At 35.9% G+C, this 12,250-nt stretch overlaps 1 protein-coding gene across 1 annotated transcript in view; it reads right to left on the reverse strand.

The window, feature by feature from the left end:
• The window catches only part of ARHGAP18 (Rho GTPase activating protein 18), a 118,685-nt gene that overhangs the window by 29,686 nt on the left and 76,749 nt on the right, over window positions 1-12,250 (reverse strand). The window contains exons 6-7 of the mRNA XM_006200118.4: window positions 6,604-6,769; window positions 4,107-4,198 (exon numbers count right to left, since the gene is read on the reverse strand). Coding sequence (XP_006200180.2) covers window positions 4,107-4,198; window positions 6,604-6,769 — 258 coding nt within the window. The remainder of the gene's footprint in view (window positions 1-4,106; window positions 4,199-6,603; window positions 6,770-12,250) is intronic.

Consider the following 12,250-nt stretch of genomic DNA (forward strand, 5'->3'; position numbering starts at 1 on the left):
TCTTATGAAATTTTAAGTATTTGCACATTTATATCTCATTTTTAGTTTATTCAAAGAAAGAATTATTTATGATATGAAGAACTAAAAACTGGTAGCAAATAGTCATTTTTAGTCTTTTAAGCTTTTGGTGGTAAACTTAATTAAAAAAAAAAAAGTTCTTGTATAGGGGGTCTAAATTAGGCTAAACTGGGCTACCCAATGCCCAATGAATACATACAGTTCTCTCTATCTTCAGAACCCCATTAAAATAACAAAGTTGTTTTTTTGTTTTTTTTAATAAGGCAGAAACCCACAAGAATAGGCAAATGGAGAAATTACAATGACAATGTTGGAAGCTAGGAAGATAATAAAAGTGGTTAGTTCTTGGCAGAGACTTCCAGTTGGAATATGCATTCCCTGGGCAGTACACAAAGGGTTTTTAGGAGGTACTCTGCTATTTTAAGGAAATCAGTTTCTTTGTCCTCAGTTTAAATACAAGGCACTTGCTAGCATCACGTAGATTTTCCTTCCTAACACCCACCCTCCCCTTTTCACAATAGCTTTCTAAAAGACAGACCTACTCTTTACTCAGCCCCAAACTTACTATAATACTCTCTGCAGACCCTAAGGCACAAAATCTTCCAGAGCACCAAAAGAATGTAAAAAATTTTAATTTTTTTTCAAGGAAACCTCCTTTAATGATTTACCAAAGCTCTGTAAACAACATAAAGCTTACTATTTTCCCCTTCTTAGCAAAGTGTTAGGAGCAAAGCAAGGTGTCATGAATGAAGTCTTTTGACCTTTACCTAGATGTTCCGAAATCAGATATATTGTAGAATGTAGACACTGGAAGAGAGGGCAGTTTTTCTTTAATGACCTCACCCCTTCTGTCCCTGTACTGATCTTGAGGGAGTCAGGTAAGAATAAAAAAAGAGTAGTCTCAGAATTTTCTCAAGGATTTACTATTAACTGAAAAGAGAAGCATCTTTGACCAAAGCAGTACATGATTTTAAAGAATTCATCTGGAATGTTTTCCAAGACATTTTTAAAGTTACCCTGGATTAAAAAAAAAAAAACCCACAGGAAAAATCTTTATGTGAATTATTTTAGATTAGACTTTAGATTAGATGAGCATTATTCAATAAAATATTCAAAACCAAATTTATTAAATAATACCATGCAACATTTATTCATGTACAAGCAATTTTTGTTTTATTTCATCTTATAAAACGTTTAAAATGTTCTATTAACAAAAAATAAAACTGTATGCTAGTAGCTGGACCAAATTAGTTTTTAGCAGCATATGAATTTTGCTTTCATTAAATACACAGGAAAAAAATGGATGATTTCTAAATAACCGTATGAGAGTGATTTCTGGGTTCTTATATTTGAATTCTTTTTATTATTCTCTAGTGCTGAATACTAGTATTCAATAGATGTATGTGTATATATTGTCTGAAAGAATGCCATGTGTTTTCTTATATTTCTCACTTTGAAAATATTTTTAGCTACCACGTTATATTGCATTATTAAAATGTAAAATAATACTTAACAACTTTCCTTTTATTTTCAAAACTTAAAAATGGAGAATGGGGAGGGAGGGTATAGGTCAGTGTAGGGCGCATGCTCAGCATGCACAAGGTCCTGGGTTCAATCCCCAGTACCTCCATTAAAAATAAACAAACAAAATTAGTAAGTAAACCTTTAAAAAAAATGGAGAAAAACTATAATGATCTATATATTCTAATCATGCTGCTTTTAGTAATTTACTTTACAAGATACATTATATAATAATTTATCAGTGAAGTTCATAGCCTTTCCCAAAATAGATACTACATACATATGAATTTGTGAATTAATGGATTAAATATGAAGTCAGACATTTTTGACACAAAGTATTTTTTATTTGTCTGATTAGTCTGACAGTGAAAACAGGATTTGCTAATTTGGCAGAATTTTGCCATGGATAAAAATTAAGAATATTTCTACTTCTCCAACCCTTTCTGAATATGTGGTTTAAACAATGTGCCTCTAAGTGGGAGGGAAAAAAAACAGACACAATTTACAGAAATTAGATAAACTTTATTCAAGTCTTTTGGGGGTATATTTCTCAATAACTGAGAGAAAATAATCCTCGAAAGACTGGTAATAAAATTTTTTGTAAATCAGTGGGTTCCAATTCTTTCCTTTCTACAAAATTGAAGGAATACATAATCATCAGCTGATAAATCAGAAAATATCATGATAGATCACTGTGACTTTTTACTTATAATTCAGAGGGGATGCAAACAGATGAGCATTATCTAATAGAAAACTCTTTACACTCCCTTTCTTTTTTTATATGAACCAAAAAACTTTAAGACTCTTGTCCAATGACTTCAAACTGGTGGGCAGTCTGAGTCTCCGGAATGTGAAAGAGACCAAAAATGTAAGATAACTAATTAAATAAATACGAAAACAATTTCAAGAGAAGATGACAAGAGGCAGGATGCAATCTGGGCATGACCAGGAGGCAACATTGAGTTTTGTGGATACCAGAACTTACTGCTTGCTGGTGTGATGGTGAATGTGATGTGTCAACTTGGTTGGGCTACAGTGCCCAGTTGTTTGGTCAAACACCAGTCTAGGTGTTGCTATGAAGATATTTTTAGATGTGATTTACATTTAATCAGTAGACTCTGAGTAAAGAAATTACTTTCTAAAATGTGAGTGGGCTTCATCCAGTCAGCTGAAGGCTGTAAGAGTAAAGACTGAGGTTCCCCAAAGAAGAAACAATTCTGTCTCAAGACTGCAACATAGAAACCCTTCCAGAGTTTCCAGCCTGCAGACTTTGGACTCGACACTGAAACATTAACTCTTGCCCGTGTTTCCAGCCTGCTGGTCTGCTCTTTATAATCCAGACTTGCCAGGCCCCACAACTGCATAAGTCATCAATTCCTTAAAGTAAATCTCTCTATATATGTATACCAATATATAGATATATAGACAAAGGTATAAACATTAGATAAAATCTCCTACTGGTTCTGTTTCTCTTGGAGCACCCAGGGAAAGGATCCTGCTGAGATCCCTGCTTTTGTCCACCTGTGTAGAGTAACTCACACCTTTCACCACCATTGAAAGAACCTGAATATATGGCCACATTTGTCAGCATCTCTCTGTTAATCGCAGAGACCGCTGACAGCTATGCGCACACATCCAGGTTCTGCAGGCAGTCTGTGCAGAACAAAGTCCATCAGGAGAAACACTGAGACACAGGTTTGGATGTAATGAGTGAATATGAGGAATGAAGGAATCGGAGCTTTGTAGGTAAGATGGTAAAAGACTGGGAATAACAGAAGAATTAGCGCCAAGCAGACTGAATCTTGGTAGTGTTGATGAACTTGTTGAACCAAACAACTGTGAAAGTCCCAACTGCCACTCTTGCCACCCCAGAACTTCCAGAAACTGTGAAATTCCTGGGCTGTTGCAACAACCTACACATTGAGTAGCCCATAACTGATCTGACCCACCTTCTTCATGGGCATTCTCTGTCTTTTATCAAATGTGATCTGTGTTCCTGAAAAATGATAGCTTGAAGTTTAGACTGAAGTTTTTATATTGTCATAGATAATCCCCTTATGAATAATTGAGTGTTGACTGTACGAGTGACTTCATAGTTTAGCAATCATTTTCTAATTCTACTTTATGATTTCTTTGACTACTTTGGAAGTAGGCACTAGTAAATTAAATTGGACATCCTCACTGTAAATAGGAAAGCCTGGGAAATACATACAGGCATGAAATATTCATGAGGATTCAATTCCCTAGAAATTTACAAGCAGTTCCCACTCCTATGTATTATAGAACTGAGATCTCAATTATACAAAGCCAGCTAATATAAGACAGGAAAATGATGCCATGTAATCACAGTTACAAGTAATAACACTGAAAGCATCACCATGAAATAAAAAATTATGAGCTTTTGAAATAAATTTGTTTCCTGAATATAAAAATCAAAGTATAAAAGAGCATATCAATTGGAAAACTATATTATAATCCTATGAGTGCAAAACAAACAAAAAAGAAAACAAAACCCACCGTTAGCTCACGTATGTTCTCTCTATGCTGACTCATTCAGGCCTACTTACTTTTTGAAATATCAAGGGTATTCGAGTTCCTGGGACTTTCTTCTGATCTTGTTCTAACAGTACTGTCAATGGAACACAAAACAGGCCAGAATCTGCCACAAAAAAAAAAAAAGGTAAAATGTCTTCACTTTCATCAACCTATAAAATATTAATGCAAAAATGTTAAGGCAACAGATTCCTGATCTTGTCATTCAATCAGACAAGTATTTGCCGAGCACCTAAGTGAGTGACGCTGTCGAGCCATTAGGGATACACAACCCAGCTGAAGGATTCTGGCCCTGCCTTATAGCGCAATCTAGCAAGGAAAGACAACCTGACAAACGATTATAAACAATCACCAAAATAATTAGGAAAGTATAAACTGGTACATAAGAGAAACAGTGCTGTGGGAGTAGGCAGAATCTGCAGATCATTCACTACATGTAATCACACTAAAGCTTCTGGCTTAAAACAAATATCACTCATCTCTTCCACACTTAATTGACAGTCGACATTCTACAATACAGTAAAATATAAACATCTGCTTTTTGAGAAATCAGGCAACATTATGATCTTATTCTACAGAAGTTTTTCTTGAGAAATACAGCAAATGCTTGGTCTTTGTGGATTTAAATGTGTAGTTTTATATATTTGAAAATAACTCCAGAAGAAACAACAGGTAATAAGTTATAATTTTTCTAAATTAAAATCATACACCTTCAGTCTAGGGTGAGCATCGCTTCTACCCAGCACCTCCTACCCCACGCCCATTACCGAGTGAACACTAAGCACAGAAGTGTAATACACATCGTCATTCCCTAGAAATTTATAAGCAGTTCCCACTCCTATGTATTACAGAACTGAGATCTCAATTATACAAAGCCAGCTAATGTAAGACAGGAAAATGGTGCCATGTAATCAGTTACAAGTAATAACACTGAAAGCATCACCATGAAATAAAAAATTATGAGCTTTTGAAATAAATTTGTTTCCTGAATAGAAAAATCAAAGTATAAAAGAGCATATCAATTGGAAACTATATTATAATCCTATGAGTGCAAAAAAAAATAGATAGAAATCATTCGTGAACATGGAAAAGGTGATTATCTTGTGATATAAAAACAGACATGAAAACTGCCATGTCAACAGAGATGACATTCAAGCAAATGCCAATAACCCAGTAAATAACCTGTAGTTTAGGAATTAGGGGGAAAAAAAGCAATCTTCAAGAATGTCAAAAGCCTAGTTTATAATGTAAGATAAATAAGATACAAACATATAAAAAAGATGAAAAGAAAATCTGTTATATTAATAGTGATATTCTTAATGAGAACGGTTTAATATTTCTCTCTCTGATAGGAGGCTATTCTAAAACATAAAATTAAAAGACCTCTTTAAGCCACTTTGAAAGTCTTGAGCACTGAGTCACAGCTATTTAAATTATATTTATATTTAGTATTTGGAGAAGACTTTGTGATGAGCTTCTGAAAAAGCATCTGAATCTTCATTATTCACAATGGACTGTGGAAAACCAGAAGAAATGTTTGACTCAGAAATTCACCATCCCAAGCCTTAAGCTAAAACACTCACTCAAAGGAATTGAACACAGAATGAGGTCTTCTGGGGCCCAGCATGGGAGAAAGGACCTGAAGGGAAGGTACACTTCAATCCTACAGAGAAATTGCCTCTAAAACTTAAATCAGGTGAACACTTGTCTTTGCTAACGTTACCATAGCAACTCAGTAATCCTCATTCTTGGTTTCTCTTTAAGAGATGCCTTTAAAGTTAAAGGAGATGTTAGAGATTCCTAAACAGTAAAGCTTTGTCAACAGAAAATTATCTGGATTTCCAGGCCAATAAAATTTTGGAAAAACAAAAACTGAGGAGGTGTCTGTTCTCTACCCTATTATAAAAAATAAAGTCTATTTATGTAATGGGTAAAGCAAGCTGCTTACAAAGGAAAAAACCACACAAACCCATAAGAAGCACAATTCAGTGACATTCTGTGCCACAACTGCACTAGTTTCTTAATATAGGGGAGAATATTTTTTGCAAAATAGTTAACATAAATGAACAAAGGGACAGACTACTAACTGCCGTATGTATTTGCCATCAAATAAATAAGCAAAAGTAATTGATCAGGAACAACCATCTTAAAGTTATTTTTCAAGATCCAATTTTGGAAATAAGTATATGTACCAAATGTTATTTTTAAACGTAGTTTTCAAAGGAGAGCCCATTTGAGTTAAGAAACCTTGACTCAGAATTTCCTTCTAATTTCCTTCTATGGTAATTAAATATTTGATTATCCCTTTATTTTTTACAATCTAGGAGGCAGTGCATTCTCATCAAGTCACAAAAATTTTGCAAGGAATGTTTTAGAGTCTGAACTGTGGATGTATTCAAGTGTTGGTTTATTGTGTAGATGTTTCCCACCCCTACAAGAATATTTCTAAAAAGCCAAGCTCATTCTTACTACTTTAGGAGTAAATTCAACCGCTTTTCATTTCAAAATTACCTTTTGTTTTGATTTTCACAGCTTTTTGTTGTTTCAGTTCAATACCCAATACATCGTAGAGGGCAGTCAGCTCAATTAGGGCTAAATGGCAAACTTTCTTCATGTCCTGGGGTGCCAGGTCACCGATCCTGGTGGTGCCTGTTTTGTCTTTTGGCAATCTGAAACTCTAAAATAAATACCATTAATATAGTAAAGGTTTACAGTAGTTAACCCCTTTTTTAATGAAAGAAGACAAAATTGTAACTACAGAAAGAAGTTACACTCAAGAGGACTGACAATGAAAGCTGTAGCAGGATCTCTCCAGTTGGAACGAAGAGCAATCCTATCTTAATGCTGGTTGCAAACCTGTAGGAAATCAATAAAAGTCTGACAGACAAGGGAACCAGGCCATGTGCCAAGAATATGAATACCAGTGGCCAAGAGGACAAAATCAGTAAAAAAAAAAAAAAACACTCGAATTAACAGACCTTAGAGAACCAAGAAGGAAGAGAAGGCAAGACAAACCATGAGGAGGAGGAAGAGGGAGGGAAGGTGAAGAAGAGATGAGAAAGAAGAGGAGTGGCCACCAGTGAGTGCTCAGACTGTGCCAGGGACCCTGGACCTACGTAATTATTAATTGCCATATATATGTAATACATGACATTGTATGTATAATATTGTATATATGGCATATATAATATTGTCACAAAAATGCAAATAAGACAGGTACAGAAGGACTGTATTGCACTGGGGAGGGCAGAGGGGAGACTCAACAAGGACTTCAGAGACACAATGCCTACCAGTCATCTAACTACTGACTAGCTGTGTGGGATTCTGGTAGTAAAATAGGAGGCAGTGGGGAGAGGCGGGGGAAGGAGAGGAGAATACGAAGGGGGAGGGGGGAGGGGAAGGGAGAATTCCCCTAATTCAAAGGGCTGCTATGAGGTTTAAATGCCTGGTATTCCCCAAGCACTTCTATGTGGTTGCTACTATTATTACTTCCACTACGGAATAAATTAACTGAGGCTTAGATACACTTCTATCAGTGGTGTCTTTATTGTCTTGTGCCTTTCTCAAATGTTATCTACTACCTATTCAGCCTCTTCATATTGAATATGTGTGAAACTAAGAAAAACAAAATAAAAACACGAATTTCTCTAACATATTTAATACAAATCATAGTTCCACTGTATGTACCAATTACTAAAACAATAATCATTCTCTAAGAGTTTGATAAAAATCTTATTATTAAGGTTATGTCTTTGGGGTTTGCTCTTGATTTCCTAATTTAATTTAATGGCCAAGGGTATTGAATTGATTCTCTTTTATTCCCTTTACTTAGCTCAGTTTTGCACCATAGCGTTAACACTTCATGGTCTAGAAACTATTGCAAGAGACATGTCCTAAAGCAGCAGTTCTTAAAGTGTGGTCCAGGGAGCCACAGAGGCACCCAATACTCTTTCAAGGAGTCTAAGAGACCAACACTATTTTAATAATTAATGCTGGGGCATTATTTGCCTTTTTCACTCTCATTCTCTCATGATGTACAATGGAGTTTCCCAGAGGTACAAGACGTGGTGTTGCCAACAGATGCTGCAGAAGTAGATACTAGAATCCAGCTGACGTCTTCCAAAGCCAGACCATTAGAGAGCTGCTAAAATGTAAAACCATGGCACATGTCTTAATAATTTGTTCTAGAAAATATGGCTATTTTTCATAAAATGTTATTTATGTCAACTATAATACTATATTTTAAATGGATTAAAAAGTACTCTTAAAATTTCTCAATTTTAATTGCTAATAGGGTAAATATCCACAGGTATAACTGACATAAACAAAAGCTTCCCAGACACACACAGTATTTTTAATTATTTATCAAGAGAAACTATTCCTTCATCTGCTTATTCATGTTTCACAGCTCAGGAACACAGATCAGTGACAAGCCTTCCAGGGAACGCAATCCAAAGAAACTCTTTACATTCCAAAATCACTTTGTACCAGCCCTCTTCATCTCCTCAAAATCTTTCATGGAATCATAATTTCTGTGGAAATCTGCGTACGCCTGAATTCTTGGTTGTCGCGTAGAGAGCAGCAACACCCGAGGAGGCAACAAATGCTCCAACATGAAATCAGATTCTTGGCCAGAAGGCTACGCGCCTGAGGCTTCATCAAGCACTGGAAGCTGTGGAAGTTACTTTCCTCAACCCCAGCATCTTCCCTGACGGATAAGACAAACGCTTTTTGAGGTCCTCAATTATTTTTAAGAGCCTAAGCGCATTATAAGACCAAAATGTTTGAGACTCACTGTTCTAGAGCGTTTCCTAAAACCTACAACTTTTGGCAATTGAGCAGCTAATTCTCTTCAAGCAAAGCCAGCTCCGAGAATCTCAGGTACTTCTCCACAGAACCAAGTATAGAATCTTCTTTAGAACCTGATAAAGTCTCAACAGAGTCCACTGTAAGAGAAAGGAGGTCTCTCTTAACTTTTAATACATTTTTCCCTATGAGAACATTAAAAGAATAGCAATAGATATCACCAATACACTACCTAAGTGAACTTCCAGCATAACTTCCAGTGTTAATCGTACAGCTGCACAGGGGTTGAAAACATGGAGCCAGGTATCATGGCTTTTATTTTCTCTTAAATATTACTGCAAGGTAAGGCAAAAACGATAATACTCATATTTGATAAATGATTTCTCATTCTATTCTGCAAAGGTCCTGATAGGATAAGAATGATTATAGCATATGCTAGGTGGGGAAACAGAGGCTCATTAAGAGGCTAAATATGGTACCCAGCCAGAGACATAAGAATGTAAATTCAGATCTTCTAAATCCTGAATTCAGTAACCATTCTGTCCTGCTCCATTTTCCCTGTCCACTGCAGCAGACAGGGAGGGATGTCTGATCAGTAATGATGGGGGACTGTGAACTCCTCAAGGACAGGAACCGTGTCTTAATCATCCCCATCTCCCTACTGTACCAGAGCCGTGACACACTGCAGGTGTTCCGTCCCACTGTATTCAGTGAAATGAAGACCCCCCTGCCCCCGGGAGCAAAGTACAGAATCAAGCTCAGTGAGACACAGGGTCACTGGCCTGATGCTCCCTCAATTTCCTATGATTTGTACTGAGCTTCACTTTTAAATCACACAAAACTCTCTGTATTTTCTTCATGCCTGGCCCCAGAGTTCTGTTAATTGCTTTATGTTCTGAAGGGCTGAACCAATTCTATTTACCAACCATCTATTTAAAAAAAAAAAAGTCCTAAATGTTTCACTAAAATCAGTTGCTTTTAGTCTAATAAGTCAAACACATGTAATAAAATTATTTAAAGTATTACCCAAGGTAAATGTTTAAAGAAACCTGAAACATTATTAGTTCAAACATTTGAATTACCTCGCAAGCTGTCATGAGCTTTATTTATTTATTTATTTATCTAACATTGTGCTTAATGAAAGGAGTTAGTTCTTTATCCCAATGTTTAATTCATAGCAGTGGCTTTAAATATTTATGAAGTTTCATGTCATTTTTGTTTAGTTAATAGACTGGATGGTTCAGTTCATTGGCTAAGAGAAGGCAGTGCAGTTTCAGCAAAAGAAAAGCTCTTTACCTTTTGAAAAATGTGCTTTTGAAAAAGGAGAGAGAAGAATTTTCAAAAAATGTAAGGTCACTGGTTCCCACGTGGTTACCATAAATTAATCAGGTAATTCTCCCAGGCTGCACCCATCTTTTGTAGGCCTTGGAATAGGAGGGGCCCATCAAAAACTTTGTCAGTAATGACGGACTTGACTTTTTCACGCATCAAGTCACTCTAACGTCAGCTCAGAAAGGAAGAGAATCTATTCCTACTGGTCAGTTTCCACAGATGGCTTCTTTTCATCTGCTAGGACATTCATCTCTTACCTAAGACTTTTCTATGTGCAAAATGTGATTTTATTATGGTGTTTCATTCACTGTCATTCTAGAGAATGGATACCTTTCTAGATAAATGAGATTTTAGGAAACTTTCAAATTTACACTTCTTAAAATTTCCTTATCTTTTTACATGGGGAGCAATAACCATAATTTAAGCTTTTCTTGACAATTCAGGATCATGACCCTACACACCTAGTTCTGTATGGTGTTCAGATGTGGGTCTGTCTTAGGTTTTCAGCCTCCTCACTGTATCCTGAACCACCATTTCTTTTACTGTCCCTCCGCTTCCTTCCTCCAGAGGTGTTCTATTGTCTAGCAAACTCCCAACTTGGGCCTCCATGCAAGTTTTTGGCCTTCAGTATGCACAGAGCTTTGTTTCTAACCAAAATTACTATAAAACATGAATTTACTTGAATTAAACATAATTCAGTAAGAATCCAAAAGACACTGAATAACGACCTAAGAACTAAAATACAGGCATGCATCTAGAATATAGACTTTACACCATAGTTATCACTTCAAAGCTATGATCTTAAAAATTCCTGAATAAATCCTTAATGTTTTTAGTCTCCCAAGGTAAGATGAAGGAATGCTATTAAATTTTTATCGTATATGATGGACTCAACAAACCAGAATTTCATTTACATAATATCCCAAGCTATCCTAAATAAGTTGTTAGTAGCTCCAATCCAAGGACAAGGACACTTAACCTCACACCTAAATGAAATGAACATATACCCCTAGGGCACATCAAGGAGGGTCAACAGGATCTTCCAGAAAAAACTCTGGCTTCAAAAGCTTAGTCACTAAAGCCAAGCCTTAGCATGCCATGCAATCTCTCTGACCTGTCTCTTTGTATGAAAAACAGGAATTGTAATATCTGCCTCATACAGATCATTGATAAGTGAATGAAATATTTACAGAGCATACTTTCTAAGATATCGTGGGTACACAAAACACAATTAGTACCTAATTTTCAAACTAACACCCATTGAAGGTTATAAAACCTGATCTCCAAATTTAAGAGGAGACATTTGAGTCTGCTGTGAGAGAGTGTAAAGAATTAATAAAGACTGTTGGATGCCGTAAGAAAAAGGAAGTGAATATAAAATGAAGTCAATGGGGAACCACGCATTACATAGACCCTCCCGTTCATTTACAGAAGTGGGAGAGCATGAAGTAGAAATGGAATTTAAGGTTTTATCCGCTTAGACTCCTGCCTCAGAGTAATGAATATAAATATTCATTTCACCAACCATGCTGAGGACTTGTGGAAAGCTAACAAGTATGCCCATGCCTTCTAGAAGATATACAAACAAATAAATGATTGTATACATGAACAGATACATATATGCATAAATAAATACAGGGATACAATAATTTGACAGTAATTATCAAAAGCATGGCATCTTAACAGTTTTAAAAATGATTTTCTAAATTTTATCTAATGTAAGTTCACAATCAGGAAAGACTTAACAGTAAAGTTAGAACTGAGCTAGACCCTAAAGGGTTAGTTAAGGCTTCCTTAGTAAACATGGAACAACAGAGGGGCAGTCATGGGAAGGTCATTGTAAGCTTGGGGCAGCACAACATGAATAAAATCAAGAAGGTAGGTGAGCAAAATTTAGTCTGTTAGGCAGAGAAAAAAATGAGAGAGGAAGTTTTGTTTTTAAGTCTCTGAAGCAGAGATGAGTTTTTATTTTACTCCACCGTTTGAATCAGCAACTTAAAAGTCCACTGCGTCTTGTTTA

The sequence above is a fragment of the Vicugna pacos genome, chromosome 8, assembly GCF_048564905.1.
Source record: "Vicugna pacos chromosome 8, VicPac4, whole genome shotgun sequence".
Taxonomy (NCBI): domain Eukaryota; kingdom Metazoa; phylum Chordata; class Mammalia; order Artiodactyla; family Camelidae; genus Vicugna; species Vicugna pacos.